The sequence below is a fragment of the Hesperophylax consimilis genome, chromosome 4, assembly GCF_061612785.1.
Source record: "Hesperophylax consimilis isolate HC1 chromosome 4, BYU_Hcon_1.0, whole genome shotgun sequence".
NCBI lineage: Eukaryota > Metazoa > Arthropoda > Insecta > Trichoptera > Limnephilidae > Hesperophylax > Hesperophylax consimilis.
The window spans coordinates 22,559,088-22,580,509 of NC_142839.1; the positions used below are offsets into that span (position 1 = coordinate 22,559,088).

The 21,422-nt window shown below is 34.8% G+C and overlaps 1 protein-coding gene across 1 annotated transcript; it reads left to right on the plus strand.

Moving 5' to 3' along the window:
- LOC149424364 (uncharacterized) lies at nucleotides 1-5,043 on the plus strand. The gene is made up of 4 exons (XM_089631302.1): nucleotides 1-127; nucleotides 949-1,092; nucleotides 3,283-3,476; nucleotides 4,209-5,043. The coding sequence occupies exons 1-4, from the start codon at nucleotides 98-100 to the stop codon at nucleotides 4,246-4,248; spliced, it is 408 nt and encodes a 135-aa protein (XP_089487428.1). The 5' UTR covers nucleotides 1-97; the 3' UTR covers nucleotides 4,249-5,043.
- The last annotated feature ends 16,379 nt before the right edge of the window (nucleotides 5,044-21,422 follow it).

Consider the following 21,422-nt stretch of genomic DNA (forward strand, 5'->3'; position numbering starts at 1 on the left):
TGCGACTGAAGACATAGATTTTAACACACGTGACTCTGACTTGAAGGCGGCAATAGATTCCGTTAAATGTACATTGGATAAGATAAATATTTCAAGGATGATTGGCGAAATTAACGGCTGTGGAGAAGTATATATTACTTATTTAAATTTAAGATTTTCCTACATTTTTCCATGTCTATGATATATGAATAATCTTGCTTAGAAAGCCTTAAAAATGAATAAGTTGGCATAAATGTGAAACAAATGTCTTCAAATATGTGTCAAATATGCACCCGCCCAACAGTGCTTTTTTAAAGATAAATAAATACTTTTACCTTTGATACATTAAAATGCTGTTGAAGTTGCAAATTCTTTTTGAATTCTAATTGATTTTATAAGATGCTTAGGTCAAAACAGGTATTTTTTTTAAATGTGAAACCGCACAAGAGTCCCAACTGCTCGCAACCGTGAGGAGACAGTGAGACCGTGACATCCTCAATTTGGGTATGTTGTAAGACTGAAGGTAGTAGGGAGGGGAAGGAGATGGGGTAGAGGTTGTTGAGGAAGTACCTGGGTATTCAGATCTGCTCACAAAACACGGCTTAAACCATTTAAAGTAATTTTTCAATTCTGAATGGTGGTCCTACACCAGAGCGATAATTACAATATCTTCCACTCTGGAACGTGCCGCAAATATACAAAATATTATTTTTAAATGAGTAATTTGTGAAACAACAGAAATAAATCAAATATTTTTTTCGTACGCACGCCGGAATTTGAACCCTCGACCTGCGGTTTGCTAGTCGAAATCCTTACCCCTTGACCACGGAGACCTACTAATATTTTTTGTTCAGTTTTTCTAGCGCCATTTTTGTGAAATATCACCTCAAGGTTAATCAAATTAATAACAATTGGATATTTGAGAAAAGTTATATAAATAAGGACTAATTATTTTCTGATATTTTCTAGTTCTCAATTTATGAGCATGGAGAACTGATTCGGCACGATGAGTTCAATGTAACCAATGAGAATAATCGCCCTTCGACGACCACACAGAAGTGTATTCTATTCGAAAAAATTTTGGTTTTTGCCAAAGTGAATCCAGACCCAAAGGTATGTTCAGGCAAATCATTTCAAAGAGGACACGTTTGAATGTATTTGTGCCCACAGTTTTAATGTATTTGTCCACACTGTTTGAACGTATTTGTGCACACAGTTTTTTTTGGTTTTTACCTAGCATTCCTACCCAAGCACTGATATAAGTAAGCTATGTAAGAAGATTGCATTTAGACTTATGTACATTAAGGCCGCCCGCAGACGAGAGATTTTAGTTGAGACGGCGACAGTTGGAAAATTCAAAAGAGTCTCCCTAGTGTCGCGGCGCTCGTCTGCGCACCTACTGATTTTTATACACGCAAATAAAGTCTCTCGTCTGCAGGCTGCCTCACGCTTAACAATTCCCATATTAATATTATATTATTCTTTGCTTGGGTTAATTGTATGAAACAGGATGTACCTACTTATAAACAATATAAACTTTTTCTACTTTATATTTTATTACTACAATACAGATAATTTAAAATTGGAATTTTTATACAAACTTAAAACGTTTAGAGGCAAAATTAATATTTATGTTTACACCACTACAAATTCATGGTTCTCTTTAAAATGATTTACAAGATGCTTCAATATTATTTATCAATTTTTATATCACTGAACAGATAAATCCTAGAAATGTCATCTACGCGATAGTTGCTATTTTTTTAAGAATATCTTTATTATTGGTAACCCGGTTGAAATCAATTAAAATTATTTATAACCACGCCGATTTTTTTAGTAAATTCCTAATATATCGTAGCACGTGATCATTCACCTGCGTTTGCCTTAATACTACATAATGTCAAAATACGAATATATTAGAATTTTTATGAACACGTGTTCTGCAATCGAGATAATAGTTTCGTATTTTAACAAAAGTTTATCTGGAAACCCATCCATTCTTTGGCTACGGGCCTGCACTCCAGATTTTAAACGGATTTCTATACTAGACCGATTTGAAGGAAAACTGATGACATCAATTTATATAATACTTCGACATCGACTCCTAGGCCTCAAACGGGCCGCTGGGGATTTTTATCTGCTCAAAAAATATTTAACTATTTTAAAATGCATGATCCAATTTGAATAAGGCATAATTTTCCTAACTTTTGTATCACGGAAACAGCCAAAACCTACTTTATTTATTTACTGTAAACGTGTCACCCTCGAAAAATTACGGAATAGTCTAAATGAGGTCGTCTCCTATTCAATTATTTTGATGAAAATGTATTCAATTGTACACAATGCAGTATAATTCATCATTCGAAAGAAATTACTGCAGTATCGCTCAACATAGTCTAATTAATATGATACAGTTGTAAAAACATGAAATTTTGTTGTAGAAGACGACCTCGATCTCGGGAAATCAGTTTCTATTTTGAAAATGGCAATAAAAAAAAATCTGAAGAACGTATTATAAAATAGGTTGCTATTTTATCGCTGAGCTGAATTCTCCAAACAAACGCTTCCAATTATAGAAACGATTACACGATTCTCCAAACAAACGCTTCCAATTATAGAAACGATTACACAATTCTCCAAACAAACGCTTCCAATTATAGAAATGATTAAACAATTCTCCAAACAACAGCTTCCAATTATAGAAACGATTGCATAATTCAATGCAAAAGTTTACTGAACAGACGTCCGAAAGTAACAATCATCTTTTTTAATTATTAATTTATCGAACGCCCGTGGGATTTTACAAAAATAATAATAGTATGTACGTATGGTAGATGGATTACAAAAATAATACTTATACAAATAATAGGAGTAGGTACATTAGTTAAAAAAATACTAAAACAAACAAATTCAGTACCAATTAGTTTTGATTTGATGCGACGGCAGAGGTTTTGAAAAATTATTTCGCAAAAGGCCTGTATAGTAAAAATTATTATGCACAAGATGCAGTTCGGTAACGACGCGCTGGTAGAATAATCTTTGTTCTGTGGTTTCCACACTGAAAAGATGGTGGAGCCGTTTAGATTTCTCCGTTTCTCCGGGTAGAAAGTAACAATCTATAGATTAGACAATGTTTGGTAGCAGATATCTTTATTTACAGGTGACATATCATTACATGAAGTATTACTACTGTCGGTTCATCTCTTCGGTGATTTTTGCAATGTATATTGAATGCTCAGCTTGCAATCGAGAATGAAATTATTTCAATCCTACACAGGTATATGTTTATTTTTTTTATTTCAGGAATCAAAAAATAATCTCGACTTTGTTGACGCAATTTCATTATCAGACAAAAATACAAAAATCAACCTATCTGATAAAGTCCTGTCCGTGTATCACTCCGATGGAGATACTGATATTAAATTCACAATGAAGACGGAAATCATTCCTACGATTGATGACTGGAGCTACGTATTAAAACGTCTTTTAGATGAAAGGTTTGACTGTTTGATTCCACAATTTTATACTTTGGCAGACTAATAGAACAGAACAGTGATAAAACAAAACAATGAGGAAAATTTAAGAAGAAAAACCAATAAAAAACAAACTTAAACTAACCTAACCTAATTTTACCTAAACTAAGCCATCTTAACCTATTATTTTATTGTGTTCTGTTTTGTCACTATTCTGTTTCAAACAGTTATGTGTATAACTAATATACTATTGATATTAGTTACGGGTTGAACAACAAGAGTTACAGCGAACAGCACATACTCTGCGCAAAAATAATATTATTATTAAATAAAAATAATCAACTTTGTTTACACTACCATTTTTAATAGAAATTCTTTTGTTTATTTATTTTTGTATTTTGATGAAGAAACCTTTTATTTTTAAACGTGTTAATATTTTTATAAAAAATAGTGGTGTAGACAAATTTGGTAATTTTAATTGCATAATCTAATTTATCAGCCAGCCTAGATAGTGTAAGGACTATATTAGTTCAAACGAAAAAGTTCTATAATTGAGTTATACAGAACGTGTATAATTCAAAAAAAATTTAGTATTATGTCAAACCACAAAGTGTATACTTTATTTGATAACTATATTATTAATATGCGGATAGTCTTCGCATAGTAATAATGTAGATATATACTACATGATTATATGTTATTTTATCAAAATGCATGTATTCAATACTAATCGGCGAAATACATTATTTCTTTCAGGTTTGTTGTAAGCGCACGATCCTCACTCCAGTTATATTAATCTGTAATCTGGGATACAAAATTTACAAATACTAAGAGAATATTAAATAGAGCTTAAGAGTGCACTTTCCCTAGCAGAATTTGAGAATTGCCTCTACGGCACCTGTAATACTTTGTAAGATTGTCTATAGGGGCTCTGTCGTCACTTCAAGAAAAATAATATTATGTCCTGAATTCGAGACATCTATTAACACGACTCCAAACTAAATCTACTTTTACAAATGTGAAATAATATCAACTCGTGTCAGCTGCCAACAGCAGAGCTCTGCTGGCACAATACAAAGGAAGTCAAACTGTGGGGTATTTCAGAATCCATAAAAATTATTTATTTTTTTAATTTTATAATAATATGTAATTTGTAAAAAAATATGATGTTATAAAATCAATATATATAAGTTTATCTATACAGGGTGTCCGGGGGTAAAGTTCAAAAACTTCAGGAAGTTTCAAGGAGGAGTAGAAATTTCATTTTTTTTTTCCTTAAAAAAACATTTTTTCATAGACCAATATACTTTTTTCTATACAATCAATTAAATTTTTTTATCCGAAAACTAGCTTAAAACGTTAAAATTTCAAAAAATCGTCTTTTTTAATTGTACTATCATGTAGAATCACCTTCCTTGCACATTTAACCCCCGGACATATTGTATAAAAAATATATATGTATTATCTACTTTTGTACATTTATATAAATTATATAGATGTATACGTTTTTTATACTTATCATATTTTGTATTATGAAGATAATTTATACATTTTTAAGCTTTTTTATCAGGGTGTGGGCCATTAGTGTATCAAGGATTTAAATATAAATCAGAAGACAGTTTTGTAATGATTTATTTATTCATTTAAACAATTCAATAATTATTAGAGAGTAATATAACATGTATGAATCATAAAATTACATTCCAACATATATTTTTAATGATGTACCTACTCTCACAAAAAAGCTTCTGTATTTTTGTTTGGAGGGTGCTTTATTTATTCACAAAGGTAAGAAATTTTTATAACTACTATTTTTAATAGTTTAAGTTCATGTGAACTTACAATTTAATTTTGAACTTTATTGGTTATAACATACGATATACTTTTAAATACTCTAAATCTTGTTTGTTTAAATTGTCAAATGTAATTTAATCACAAACATAATACAATGAAGAATTGGTGGTTCTGAGATATACCAATAAATACGGTGAAAGAACCTTAAACTATGTTTTACCCAAAAAATACAATAAACTAAAAACAATCAAAAATAATACCATTTGTATTGCAAGTCAAATATAATAAAAGGAAATGACTATAAGATACAGATATTTATATTGATGCCCTATTGAAGCACTTGTATTTGTAATTAGAATTGACATTGTTAGGAAAAGAAATATCATTATATGTTTTTAATACTTCATATACCTACCTATATAATATATGAAACTATTTTTTTTTTTTTTTTTAGTGAATACCTCACAAGAGTCCCAAATGCTCCCGTCTGGAGCCAGTGAGACTATGGCATCCCCAATTGGGGGATGTTGTGAGGCTGAAGGTAAGTGGGGAAGGGAAAGAGGAAGGTGGGGAAGTACCTGGCTATTCAGATCTAGTCACTAAACACGGCTAAAGCCATTTGGAGCAACGTTTCAATTCTGAATGGTGGTCTTACACCAGGGCGATACTGAGAGTATCTTCCACTCTGGAACGTGCCGCAAATATACTATATATTATTTTAATTAATTAATTGTGAAATAACACAAATTAATCAAATAAAATTTATTTGCGCACGCCGGGTTCGAACCCGCGACCTTCGGAATGGCAGTCCAATGCGTTACCACTGGACTATGCCGGCCATTTGATGTGACCATTCATTTGTACTTGTTTAGTGTATAAGTTTTTTACTGCTGTTTACATATTTATATTTATACTATTCTGTTAATTTAACCAATTGATCTAGTTGGTAATTTATCATCATCTTTATTTATACATATACCTTCTTTGAAAATTTACCAATTGCATAAAATGTTGTCACTACGTACCTGCTGACAATCTTCATAAGTAGTGTAGCATGTTTAAATATTAGTAAATCCGTTGTGTGGTGATCATCTTTCGCTGATATAAGGGATATTTTGTGTCTTTCGATAGAGCGGATAACTTGTTGCACATATTTCTAAGCAAATGATTGCGACACTCGATTTTTTCGATGGTGTAGTTCGGATACGGTCTCGTTTTGATAAGTTTATGATAAGTACTACTGTCTCCGTCTGCTATTAGCCGCCCATATATCAAATTATGAGATTCAACTGAAGTTTTGAACCCTTCTACAAGAATTTCTGCTTCCATTCCAGTTGAAGGTCCAGTGTAATTTTTGTAGCAAACATGTTCTTTAGGCAATACTCCTCGGTTTTCAGCTCTTGCACAAATGCAACAATATTTATTTTTAACTCCGAGGTATAAAACTTCTCCAAATCTTCTGCCAACAATTGCTGCCGCACCGGAGAGGGCTGTATAATTTGTTCTATATGATCGTTTCGACCAACACCCATCCGCGATCACGTCAATCACCGCCACTCCGTCCTGTAGACAACCTTCTTCGATAGCTGCTTGACGCTCTCGTTTCGCTGCGACTTCCATGGCGACTAACGCGCATTTCTCCCATTCTCTTGACACTAATACATTTGTCTTGTGGAAAAATTTTACGGACATCGGGGGTATGTTGACAGCAGTCAAAAACTCGGACAGTTGAGCAAGCCCAATTCCTGCAGGAGTCATCCCCGATACTGCTGCTACATTGACGTCCATGGTATGTTTAGGTTTTGGGTCGCATGTATTGACTGTAAATTTGGCGCCACACATGTTACATTCAAATAGTATTTTGGACATTAGACCAACTCTTTGCTCAGATTTAAGAATAAGATTTCGAAATCCGCATCCAAAAGGAGAATGGTCCGATATGGATTGCAGCTGGTTAATAAAAAAGAAAATGTCGACGATGCGTCTTTCTTCTCCTCCTTCGACTGCATCATTTTTATCCAACCTAGAAAAGCAAAATTGATTTATGAAAAACTACAAATAAAAGTGGATATTGATAATCATTTGGATACCAATACAAGTATTATAGATTTTTGAATGTTTGTATTACTGAAGATTATTTTTTTCGAATGAAGCGGATGTTCTTTCACATAAAGCAGATAGTTTGTATATTAATAATTCATTTCTTTAGAACTTATGTTTTACCGTTAGTAAAATAAAATACATAAATGTTAGTAAAGTAAATCACTATAACATACCAATTGTCAATGCTTTGAGAAAGACCTCTCCGGCCGATGGGTTTCTTGTTTACAATTTTACGTTTTTTGTTGTAGTACACACGTACATCAGATTTACTGTAATAAAAAAAAAGTTAACGGTATATATTTTTTTCACAACACGATAGTTTAATCGAAATTCTGAAATCCATTTTACCTTCCTCCATCATCTATATTCTCCTTAGGTATGTCGTTATATGTATTCTCAACAGGTATGCTTTCCCGTTGTTCGTGGAAGCTGGAACAAAATAAAAACATTGATTATAACTACATTTCAAGAACTTTCTAAATAAATGTGAAGGGCGTAAATGATTTTATTGTTACCTCAGTGCTTCAACATCTTTACAAGATGTGGACAAAACGTTCTTCAGTTGAGTATAGTCACATCTGAAATATAATTAAAGAACAAAATGAAATAAATATTTTGTTTTAACTACTTTATTTTAATTTATATTCGTCGACCGGTTTCGGTTGAACTCAACCTTCTTCAGGACAATAAACATTTATATATATCGACGAATATAAATTAAAGTTAATTGGTTTTTGTATGAGACGATGTATGAATGTGAGTAAGGCAAAGAGTGCGTGCCAAGACCGAGTTGTTTCGCGGTCCGTCCTCTCTGACTACCTCTGCGGGGAAACGACCTGATGGTTAGTTAGTTAGTTATTTAAAACAGATCGCCTAAAAAATTAGACGTATCTTCAAATGGACGAATTCTGGAAATTCTGGAACTGTTTTTCTAAAATAATTTTAATAATATAATGCATAATTATTTATTTATTTAACTTCATAAAATATTACCTACATGCATAATATGCATTTTTCAACATGCATAATATAATATGTCCTAATTTAACTTTTTCATATCTCTGATTAACTATAAATAATAATCCAATGTTTTTCTGGCTGTCATTTTAAACTGTTCGAATATGTATAAAGTTTTTTGTAACAAAGTAATAAATGTATGAATTTTTTTGTAACAAAGTAAAAAATGTATAAAGTTTTATTATAACAATGTAAAATAGGATAAAATATGGGATGCAAGATGCTTTTATGAGTGGGAGGGAGTGCATGGACCAGATTTTCTCATGGCGTATGCTCACTAAGAAGCTTCTGAAAAAAAAACAGAAACTTTTCTGTACCTTTCTAGAACTACAAAAAGCATATGACCGAGTTGACAGAATAAAAGCTTCGGAAGGTGTTGTCCAAGTATGGAGTGAATACGAATCTCACTATCAAGGCAATAAATTGATCTCTGTATGGGGAAACGTTGCATGCGTTAAGGTGAACAGTGGTTTTACGGGGTGGTTTGATGGTTTTGAAGGTGTAGTAGCGATGTTGCGGGGCCGAGGCGCAAACCGGTGAAGGTGTCGCAATATCTAAGCGCGTGAGGAGCCCAGGCCAGCGATGATATCCTGGGCCAGGGGCTGATGTAATCCCGAGGAGTCCATGGTAATCCGTAGCCTTTCTTAAATGTCCGTCTAACGCCGGGTCCGTGACCTGTAGGGGCGCGGTGAGGTAACGGCGGGGCGCAACGTGGGAGGGACTGGCAAAGTGGCCGCTCTGTAGGCAGCGGGCGTTCGCAGGGTCCGCAGGTTGCTCATTGTTGATTAATGACATCTCAACGCCCCCGTTTTATAGCGCCCGGTGCGTTGAGAATCTTCAGAGATATTGAAAGAATGGTAAATGCAGGTAACTCCATTAATAGAGAACTTAACGCAATAGGCGCTAACGAAAAATTGTACAAAGAAGCGAAGTTAGCAGTCCACAATGGAGTCCTTATACCTACTATTGTAGCAGAAGTCGGGGACGCCCGAAGAAGACATGGAACGATCAAGTGAATAAGATACTCGAATCGGGTCATGTCAAGAATGTATGAGACGATTCATGATTGTGAATGAGACAAGAAGTTCGTACCAAGACCGGTTTTTTGGCGGTACTTCCTCTCTGCCTACTCCCGTGGGGAAATGGCGTGATGGTTGTAATGATCTACCCTTTCTACTTCAAACTTTTTCCTTCTCTTCTTTCTACGATAAATTTTCTTTAAGTCCCATAGGTAACTTTTCCATAAGGCTTTGGTTATGTATATATCCGGGGTAGGAAGGTCCTCCCTGCCGTCTTTCAATCCCTTGCCTCTCTCTTTATTACACACCCCTTCAAGTGTGTACATTTTAGTTTGTCTACGTGACGTACGACCTTGAACGTACTCATTTCACGTGACGGTTCAGTATTAAAAGGCTTCACCGAACGTTGTGTTGGTTTTTTGTTTCTCGGTTTAGAAACCTAGTTATCTATGTATGTGTGGTATCCCTTGGTTCTTTTGAGATAGAGTGAGTTGAATCCATTACCGCTGTGTTTTAAAGCCATCTCATAAACCTGATTTTTCTGAGTCGCCTGCTCTTCAAACTAGCTACGTGAGTCTACCTGTCATAGGGTTATGTGAGTATAATAAAGTGTTAGATTTTGTATGTGTGATGAACATACGATAAATTTATGGTGTTAGTTGTCGGCGCCATCCATGTATATATTTTGGGAGGGGAAGGAGAGGAAGGAAATGAATTTTTTTCAAGTTAAGATTGGCTCCTCCTCTTTACCAAACAAAACCGATGGATGATAATTTGAGCAAGGCGATCGATATCTGCGTGTCTGGATATCACAACCGGCCGGGTCTCCCCTTGTTCCAAATCGGCAACCGTCACGCCAGAATAAAGAAAACCAGGTCTCATCACCAATTTCAGAATTGCCCCAACCTCAAACACCTCCAGGATAATCTACTTTACTGAGTGTAGAAGGGGAAAACCATGACATCCCTTGTCACGAATCTAGTCGCGAAAATGTGACACGTAAGGTCCTAAGTTACGTGCCACCTCTAGAAAACGTTGTAACTCCCTCGTCGTCGGGGATTTACATCCCTTTCTAGGTCAATAACATAGATAACACACGACAATCTTGTCGACATTTAGCCTGCTTTTTAGCGATAGGTTGTGTGCCTACTCATTCAGCCAATTATCATGTGAGATATATGTAAGGTCTACTCGAAATGCCAAATTTAGGATGAGGACTGTCTGTATTTTAATATTTGGTTCCAGTATTTATTTTATGAGGTTACTAGCACCCTCGTGTATTAGGTATGGGTAACTTCTACTGAATACCTATCCTCTCAGGTAGGTATAAACGGATAATTGGTTTGATTTTTGCATTTAATTTAAAGAGGCTGCCTACCTCTCGAAAGGTACCTGTTGAGAAAAGTTGTTCGGTTGGTAGTTTTATTTCGGAGATTACCATCTCCCTCTTTTGCCTCTAGATTTGTTTTTGTGCATCCCAATTCGTAACTTAGAAAGTCAAACAATAGATGAAAAGTATTAAATTAGAAAGTCAAATAACAGAAGAAAAGTTTTCATTTTGTTCCGTCTGGTTGCATCCGATCGCTTTCAATTCGGGAGGTCATACGCTAGCAAAACTTCCCCTTTGACTGACTGTACACCGCGCCTCTCGGCCTATATATGAAAAGGTCATTGGCCTGTCTCCCACTCACAGCTGATTGACAATGCGTCTAGCGTATTCCTTTTTATGGGAAGATTATTTGGGTTGCAGGCGTTGCAAACTCGGTTCCTGTATCTCGGTTGTATCCGTCTTTTAAAAGGGTCCTCTGAAATTTAATAAATAATATAAAAAAACTCACCCAGTTAGTCATCTCTCATTCTCAGCGTGAAGCTTACCTGGTTACACTATATAGCTAAATCACTTTAATTTTTGATCTCCCCCCTATCGGCTTCTTTCCTCATTTTAGCGAAATCCTTGCAATCTGTTCAATTTTGGTCCCCTCCCTACGCATATAAAAGGGTAATTAAATAATTCTGTAAATACAATTGTACCTCCCTAATCTCTGTTGGGATTCGAACCCGAGTTTATAATTTGTTCGATCCTCTGGCTCTCGGTCTCCGTGGATAGATCTCGCCAAATCAATTCCCCCCTAGACCGATTAAAACTTGCTGCCTTTATATACGGTCACTCTGTTTCAAAACGAAATCACTATTATTATTATTTTCATGTCTTTAAGACAAGTAATTTAGTTTGAACTACACATTTACGAAATCACGTTTAATTTAACACACTTTATATTATAATCGCGATCGCCCAACCCTTAGCGCCCCTGGGGTGATTTTTCACAAAACGGCGCTCTACAAATTATCCAATTATTATTATTGTCATTATTATTAATTGTATTCTCACTGAGTTGAACCACTTTCACTTCACACAAACACCGGTTCAATAATCTTTCACTTTAATTCAATATACAACAAAGCTTTCTAACACCATTTGAATTCACTAATTAACTCTAATTTCACACAACACTTCTGATTTGTATCCATTTCTCGGGGCTGTCAACGTACCCAAGTTCAAGACTCGACTGCCCGTATTTTATCCCTTTCTGTGGGAATGTGTTTACTCAAGGCCTATAATCTATCCCATGTTGCTAGTCTAGACAAAAAAATTTTAGAGCACGTTCGTTTATTATTTATCGTTTATTTATGTGGATATTCAAAACATCACATGGTTAGTCAGTTAAAAAGTTAAGTTTGCTGTACTATACGCGTCTTTCAAATTATCCAACAAACTTCTTTTTTAAATGTTGAGACTTTAATTTAATTAATATATTTTTTTTAATTACTTATCGCAAAATTTTCAGATTTAATAATAATACCTACTAATTTAAAATTATGTTCAGAGCGGACTTTGGAGGAATTTCACCAACTCTAACTAAGTAACTACTTGTTAAGGAATTGTAATTATAGAATACTCATTTAATATCATTCTCATATTGTCGAAGATAGGTATTATAAAGAAGATACAAATAGATTTTTTTAAAGTGACAATTAGAAGCACCTGAGTATGTAACATGTGAGTACCTTGGTTACGACTTGGTTAACTTTTTTACAGTTCAGATGCTAGATTCCAGTTCAGATAATAAGAAGAAACCCTCAGTTTGGTCCTGGTGAAAGAACTCAGATTCAACAATTTACTTCAAATGGGTTTTGCCGTGATAAGTTATAAGATTTGAATGGTCGAATGCTTTCCAACTTCCCGTTTTTCCTTCCCCTTTCTCTCTCCACACATTTCAGCCTCACAACGTACCCTAATTGGAAAATTCTTGGTCCCACTGGCTGCGGGCAGTTGGGACTTTTGTGCGCCATTGGTGTTTTTTTATGGTGCTTGCACTGATATGTTGTGATCCTTCTTCAATGCTCCCATAAACCTAAGAAAAAAAGGTAAAGGTAAGCTTGCGTCCGCAAATCCTGTGGGGATTGTTGGTAGTTAACCTTCCAGTGCAACGGGGTGGCGGGTGGAAAGTAGGGTGGAGGTGGAAGTTGTAAAGGGGAATTGACGGATTTATTAGGGCAGAGGTGAACATGGCACCAAGTAAAATTAAATTACCTCGTATATAATATATTTATAGCTGGTATTTTTATATTTTTCTTATTATTCGAATGTAAAATATTCATGGGTTATGAACCTGTATTTTTATCCTATATCGGTTTTATGCCATCTTCAATTTCATAACTGGTTTCTGTTTTTTCTTTTTCTATTCTTATATATACAGGGTGTTACAATATGTACTCGAAGGGTTTTAACATTTTTTAAGATATTTGTAGTAAAAAATGCACATATCATTTTGCTGTCCGATATATATTTTTTTTTCAATTAAAAACAATAAAAAGGGAGGATTTTGCCAGTGGCGTGGAGTTGGCACATTTTATAAATGTAAACATATTTTGACAAAATGAAATAATGTGGCCAACAACGTCCGTTACTAAAACTATGTTACACTTTAATACAGGGTGTCCCGGGGTAGAGTGTACTAACTTCGGGAGGTGATTCTAAATGATGGTAAAAGTAAAAAAGATTAATAACTTTTTTCCAAATTCCAATTGTTTATTTTCCCGTACAAACAATTTTTTTTTTGCCTAAAAACTACCTTAAAATATTTTAATTTTTTAAAAAGTTATTTATCTTTATTACTTGTACTATCGTGTAGAATGACCCCCCCTAAGTAAACGCACTTAACCTCCTAACATCCTGTATAACATTTTAAATGATTTGTTTTATTGAAAGGGTAATATCTCAAAGATTGAGAAACATCGGCATTTTGCATGGACCGTGCAACACCGATCGATGAAAAGAATAATATTGCTAGCAATTTTCACCGAATGAAAAGGTTATTAGCCCATGTCAAATAAACGTGAGTTTTGTTAATCCTTTTTACATATGGCAGTGAAATACATGGCGGCTTTAGTGAATTATGGTGCTGCCACACGCAAAGCTCACATCAACAGATAATATAAAGCACAATAGCGCTCGCCATACAATCCCATACAGACCCGACACACGTAAAAAGATAACGCGCTATATGTGTGGTTCTGAACTTCGCTAACCGAATTTATTTTACGTAACCGCTCCCGACGCGATATTTGAAAAGTTATGCGTCCCCCTCTCCGCCGTAAAAAGGAGAGGGGGTCATTTTAATTACGGAGCTACCAACTAAGTTCCGTGTTCCCTTTGACAGCCATGACATAAGCAGCCTAATAATGCATTTCTTATTTATTATGTTAGCTCATATCGTCTCATGTGTGCTAGTACATTTAGAAACATAAAAAAAAACTTTATTTGGCAAACATACTTAACATATATATTTAAAATATAAATATAATCAATATTTGAATTTGAAGTAAACAAATTTTCGCCCTTTTAAAGTTAATCATATTTTTAATCTCAGTATGTTTATATGGTAATATCATTCGGTTTTTTGATAAAAGTTGGACGGCTTGGACGAAAGTTTATTTTACAATAATTTATTATATGTCGCTTTCGTCGATCGGCGTGCGAACTGCGAATTTCCTGATTCGACGGAGAGGTTATGTCAGGTTATGTGAAAATGCGCTATTTACGCGCAGATTGTTTAAAATCTAAAAAGTTTATAAATAGCATTTATAATTATATAGTTGGCGGCATCATCATCTGAGGATGAGCTGTCCAACAGATCCAGCAATAGGCGACAAGTATCATCCATTTCGAAAACGTGCTCAAGCTGTCAGTAAGTAAAGTTGTCACTTTGACAGATGAAATTATGTTCCTCGGCCGCTCTCGAATTCAACTGACCCCCTCTCCTACCATAGGAAGAAATATTTGATAGCGTCGTGTGTCGGTAGAAAAGATGATGCGCTGTACATTAACTTTTGATGTGAGCTTTGCGTCTGGCAGCAGCTTTACCCGACACTCTTATTTGTAATTTTTGTTTGGAATTATCTCAAAAGATGGCGGTAATCCAAAATACAGAATTATAATTTCTTATATCTTATCTGCCATTCCAGGCGCATTTCAGCAATCTAACAACATGGTACTTGTTATCTTATGCTGATCACATTTTTTCAAACACTGAAACGGACTTTTAACGGGGACCTTTCAACTATGAAAAAAACAAAATGGCGTTAAATGGCCATTTGATGACAATGTTTCATTTGAATTTCTGTAAACCAACCCGCCCTTGGCAACGTTTTAATTTTGAATAGTGTCATATCAGATGGTGGGAAGGAAATGATACTAGGCAATATTCAGATCTCACGGCTGAAGTCATTTTTGATTCAAAATGGTATTCTTTCATCAGAACGAAAGCAATAGAATTTATCACATATTATAAATTAACTAACTTTCACCATGTTGAGGTGCACAGATCTCATAAAAAATATAAGCCCCAACAACATTATCGGGTTTTATTTACTTACACTCGTAAATTGACATTTTTTATGGTCTCAAAATTTAAGACCGTACGCGGATTTGTCCGACGTATGTATTGACAATGCTGAGCCACTAATTTAACTACTTTTTGTCGTAAAACTTTATCCACGGGGTCATATCAGAATACATCACTTTACTCTAGAAATGGTAGGTTACAATTATTTTCTTTACATTACCATTAGGGAGCGATGGTTTCTTAACCTCTGTGTGATAAGAAATCTACCGCCAATTGCTGGCCTTTGTACCCGTTGTGTGCCAGCGGACTCACCGTGGGTTTGCCGTTGGCTCACCGCACTTGCCTCGATTTTATAGAATTTAGAACTTAAAAAAATCTTCCTATCATACTAATATAATATCGACTGTATTTTGGAAATGTTACTTCTATTTTTAAATTTATTATTACAACATGGGAAAGTTATTTTTACGGATTAAGGCAATTTTAAGTACATCTATTTAAATTTCGATTCTGTTTTCATGAATTAATTAATGCACATCGATAAAGTTGCCAAAACATTTGCCGAAATCCAATGGAGCTGAACTCAGCAGATAGACTTGTTGTCGATGACAATGTATTCTATCAACTCCGGCGACAATCATGCATGCACACGTGGACTTACACGCATTTTTCTGAAACTGGTTCATTGCAGTTAAGAGTAATTCAGAGTAAAGATATAAATTTGGCATAATAACGCTAGTATATAACGCTAGCAAGCAAGCAAATAACGCTTGTATATTGAATAACCAAATTAATTTATCGTTTAGTCCTATTCTAGATATATTTCCAGTAAACCGCTCTGTTATTGCCGAAATTCTCGCAATTACCCATCCCCTTTTGGTTAACCTCCCACTCAAACACCTAAATTATATTTTTTGTTTTAGTATTCGTTTTATTTATTATTTTTATTATTTTCGTTAGTTTTAATATTCTCCTGATGAAGGAAGGGTGCTTCCGAAACAGGTAGAGTGCAATCAAAATTAAAGTGGTCTAAAACAAATTTATATATTTTATTGTAAAAAAAATTGTTTTAAATAAATCTACAAAAATAGATTTTTTGTAACATTGTTTTTTACTGGTTGATTTTTTAATAATAAAAACTAAATTTAAGAAATTACTCTACCGTCAAATATCTCATATTAATACATAGAATTGCAATAATAGACATAAAAATTTTAAAAAACACTAACCACTTTTTCATAAATTTCAATTATTTTTGTGATTTTTAATTAGTTTTAAGAATTCGTAAAAATTCGTTTTTATCGTGTCCCTTAACATGTTGTGTCTTGAAAGGTTTTACGAAACCACAGACGATATGTTTTATAAGCTTGGCAAGAAAATAATGTTGAATCAATCCTAATATTATTCTAGCTTGTCATTTAGTCACTGGCAAATACGTTTATTTTATATTTGAAAAGGCGCGTTCCAAAATTCCAAGTCAAATATCATTTTTTCGATTTTCTTTTGAGTCACAGGACCAGTATTTATTTATAGGAAAGCCTCAAATGAATTTCGTTTAATGTGAAGAACGTTTATTTAACTAAAAAGTGTCCAGTGTCGTGTTTATTTATTTATTTTTATTTTTATTGTGAAAAACAGTTTACATATATAACAAATTACATTCCATAATTTGTAGTTAATAGCTTAATTATAATAACATTAATTATATAATATAATAGGTACATTAATAATGACAGGTGCTAAAGAATACCACTATTTCGCTCTTGAAATGATTGAGATTCGATTGAAAAATGTCAATTTCGGAAGAAAGGTTTAATAGTGAGGTCATTCTCCCCAGAGGCATGATCATTGGTAGGTTGGTCCTGCCCACGGAGGAAGGAATCCTTCCTCCGTGGTCTTGCCTCTAGGAAAAATAAACAGCCTGTGTTGCCTCGCTCTGGTGAAGTTATCGGGGACATAAAGTGACAATTTTTTCAGAACATCAGGATTCTAAATCTGCCCGTTTAGCAGCCTTGTGCTACTAATACCATTGCAATTTTTCTCCTAACGTCAAGACGATTTAGTCCCAGCATTCCCGCGAGGGAATTCGAGGGATACAACAAAGGGTAGTACCTACCCAAACTCTCGCACGTACAGGTACCACATGAACTTTTTTGCACCTTTCCTACATCATTTGAGTAAAGGGCATCTTCGGGTTCCCGTATTACTGATCCACTCTCGAGAATGCTGCGAACCAGAGTGAAGTAGAGCATTTTTATGACTGCTGTATTGGAAAAAGATTTTGCGTTGCAGATTACAAAGCCTAGCATTCGCATCGCAGAGTTGCACACCGAATCGATATGAGAACAGAATGTCAGGCGTGTGTCAAAGGTAATTCCTAAATCCTTAATTAGTGAAATATGTTTTAACGATTAAATATGTTTTTTATTATTATTACCAGCTCTTAGAGGATTGGAGTTGGCGACACGATCATATTAACATAAATATGCACGCACTTCACCACAATCATTACACATATGCCCAGATGATGAACACTGTAATGATGTCCGAAAAGTTGGCTAAGGAAGGAGTAAACACAACTTTGCATAATACCCCAAAAATAAATCACCATTATATTACGGTCTTCTTAAAGCTTGGAAAAAAATACTTGCCATAACATTGTTTTTGATCGACAATTTTAATTTATTTACTTAGCAAAACTGCGTACGTCCAAATCGAATATATTGTGTTCATTCGTGTTGGAATTGTGTAAAAGTGGCTGTATTCGACATATAATAAAAACTGTTACGAATTATTGTTAATTGTAACGAAGGATAGCTTCACACTTTTATGATATATCGATGCAGAACTGTTGTCCACAAGCCAGTACACAGTACATCGCCGGGACCGAGAGGGGCAACGAGGGGGAAGGGTACTGCTCGCAGTACGTAAACCGTTAAATTCAATAAGAGTAAGAGAGCTAGAAACAGATTGCGAACACCTCTGGGTAAAAGTCTGTAAAGATAACTTTACTGTTTTTATATGTGAAGTGTACTTCTACTGCACAGATGACATCGAAAACAGACGTATTTTCTATGAAAATTTAGACAATAAAGCCAATATATAATTAAATAAAAACATAATGATTTTGGGTGATTTCAACTTAAATAATAAACCCGAAGACGTCTTAACTGATTTTTCGTATTTCACAAACTCGAATGGACTGACACAGTACAATAAAGTGAAGAACAGTAGCGACAACATTCTCGATCTTATCCTTAGCAACATAAATGTGTGTGACGTGATGAGAAGCGAGGAACCACTGGTGAATGAAGACCAGCATCACCCGACGCTGGACATTTCCGCGCGACTATCAAGAGCGCTTCGGTGCAGTCGAAGACCCCGCCAAAACGTTCGCCGCGCCCCCCGCGGGCCCCCGCCTTCGCTCCACAATTATAATTTCCACAAATGTAATTATAAGCGAGCAAACATAGAATGTGTGCAATAATATTCTTTTGCATGATTGGACATTTTTGTACACCATAAAATCTGTAGACGAAGCAGTGAAATATTTAAACAATGTACTGTTTAGTATTTTTGAATTATGTATACCCAATAACAAACCCAATATCACAAACGATGTATATCCGATATGGTTCAATTAGAGCATTATAGAGAAACTAAAAAGAAAGGAATCGCTCCGAAAAAGATATCTATTGCACAAAAAGCAATCCGATTATCTGATATTTTCAGCGAGTAGATCCGAACTAAAATCTGAAATCAATTTTGCCAAAAATAATACATGAAAAATGTTCAGAATGGGATCAAAGACGACATAAAGTTTTTCTGGAACTATATTACGTCACAAAAAGTTAACCCAACCTCACCAACATGCTTGATTGAGGAAGGCGTAACTTTTACTAACCCTGACACAATTGTAAATAAGTTTGCTGACTATTTTCATTCCGTCTATAGTCAAGTAACCCCGAAACTTGAAACCAATTTCCCAACAGCATCACCCTGGAACGTTGGAGATATCTCACTCGGATTGACCAACATCCAGGAAATAAAAACTTGTTTCCGGAATCTTCGACTTGATAAGGCTACTGGTCCGGACGGTATTCTTCCTTCAATAATTATAAAAATCTCTCCAAATATCTGTGTACCCCTTGCGTACATATTTAATCTCTGCATCATGTCTTCCACATTTCCACAGTGTTGGAAACTAACGAGGGTCAGCCCCATTCACAAAGCTGGTGAAAAGACTGACGTCATAAATTATAGACCAGTTGCAGTACTGTCGACAATTCCAAAAATTTTTGAAATGATTATCTGTGATAAAATCAGTCCACAAATCACGCCTTTCTTAAGAGGTAATCAACATGGCTTCTTACCGAAGAAATTAACGCTAACCAACTTACTCTCTTTCTCTTGACGGGCAGCACAAGGCCTAGACTGTAGGCATCAGACGGACGTAATCTACACGGACTTCGCAAAGGCATTTGACCGAGTAGATCACGATATTCTAATAAAAAAGATACATAAAATAGGTTTTAATCAACCCTTACTAACATTTTTTGGGTCATATTTAAAAGATAGAAGTCAGTATATAAATATAAATGGATACGACTCCCATAAGTTCGCAGCTCTGTCAGGAATTCCTCAGGGATCGAATCTCGGTCCCATGTTATTCCTTATTCTGATAGATGACATTCAGGATTGCATACGTCACAGCTCATGTCTACTATTCGCGGATGACATGAAAGTGATGAAGGAAATCGAATCAGATTGTGATTATTCGAAACTGAAGACCGACCTCGATTCAATCATGATATGGTCGGTAGAAAATAAACTTAACTTCAATATTACAAAATGCGTTGTTATGACTTATAGTCGTTCACAAAATCCGCTATTCTGCCAGTATAGAATGAATGGTGAAGTACTTACACGCGTAAACATCATCAAGAACCTTGGGGTGATCTTTGATCCCAAGCTGACATTTTCAAACCACATAGTCCAGCTTACCTCGGCTTGCTCCAAAACTCTTGGTTTTGTAATTAGAACTTGCAAACAATTCAATAACATAGAAGTAATGACCGCCATGTTCAAAGGAGTGGTCAGAAGCAAGCTGGAGTACGCCAGTACTGTCTGGATACCTTGTTAACTTAAATACATAAATATGATTGAACAAATTAAAAAAAAATCCTAAGGTATGTTTACATGCGATCATACGGAATATATCCGAAATTCATGCATCACGTGGAACTGCTAAAGGAGACAAATTACCAAAGCCTGGAGGCCAGGCGTAGTGCCGGACTCATGGTATTTGAATTAAAGTTACTAAAAAACCTTATCGATTGTCCATATCTCCTGTCATGCTGTGGCTTATTCGTTCCTGATAAATATTGTCGAAATCGTAGCCACGACCTATTCTGTATACCGCAGGGTCGGACAGATGTCATTTCCCAACATAGCATGACAAGAGGTATGACCTTGCTAAATGCCCTACCAGCGGATATAGATGTGTTTAATATCACTATACCATATTTAAAAAAAATATGTGCATGTATAGTTAGTTATAATAAAATTGTACCATAATTGGACTTACCTGTCTGTCGTAGAATAAAAAATAAATTAAAAAAAAATTTAAAAAAAAAAAATATATATATATATAATCGATGAAAAATAAAGAGCGGGAATAAAATATTTTTTTGAAAATCCTGGCGACAAATGATGCCGTCATGCGGGAAGAGGTTATAATTATCTAAACTCAAAAGCATTGGAAAACGAGTTTGTGAACCAAAAAACATTTGAAATAATGATGACATGAAATAATGTTTAAGATATTTATTGCTTTTTTGAACAACAACGACAAGTACAAAAGATTATTTTACGAGTATTATGAAACAATTGAAAGAAGGTATAATCAGTCAATACATAATTTTAATGATCCCTTCAAACTCTATTTTAGTCATAGGTATAATAATGGTACTTTTTTAATCACTTTGCATTTGCAAACCTTATCACATTGCGATGACAATTCAACCTTTTCCGTCATCGACGTATTAATAACCAAAAATACCTCATAAAGATTATGTACCTAAGTACTTCGATTTAAGAAAAATTATAGGAACACTTAATAAGTGATTCAT

Excerpts from the sequence above, each read along its gene's own strand:
- LOC149424364 (XM_089631302.1), top strand. The coding sequence starts at position 98 with ATGATTGGCGAAATTAACGGCTGTGGAGAA. Across the intron at positions 128-948 it reads AAATTAACGGCTGTGGAGAA|TTCTCAATTTATGAGCATGG; the intron begins GTATATATTACT and ends GATATTTTCTAG. Across the intron at positions 1,093-3,282 it reads AAGTGAATCCAGACCCAAAG|GAATCAAAAAATAATCTCGA; the intron begins GTATGTTCAGGC and ends TTTTTATTTCAG.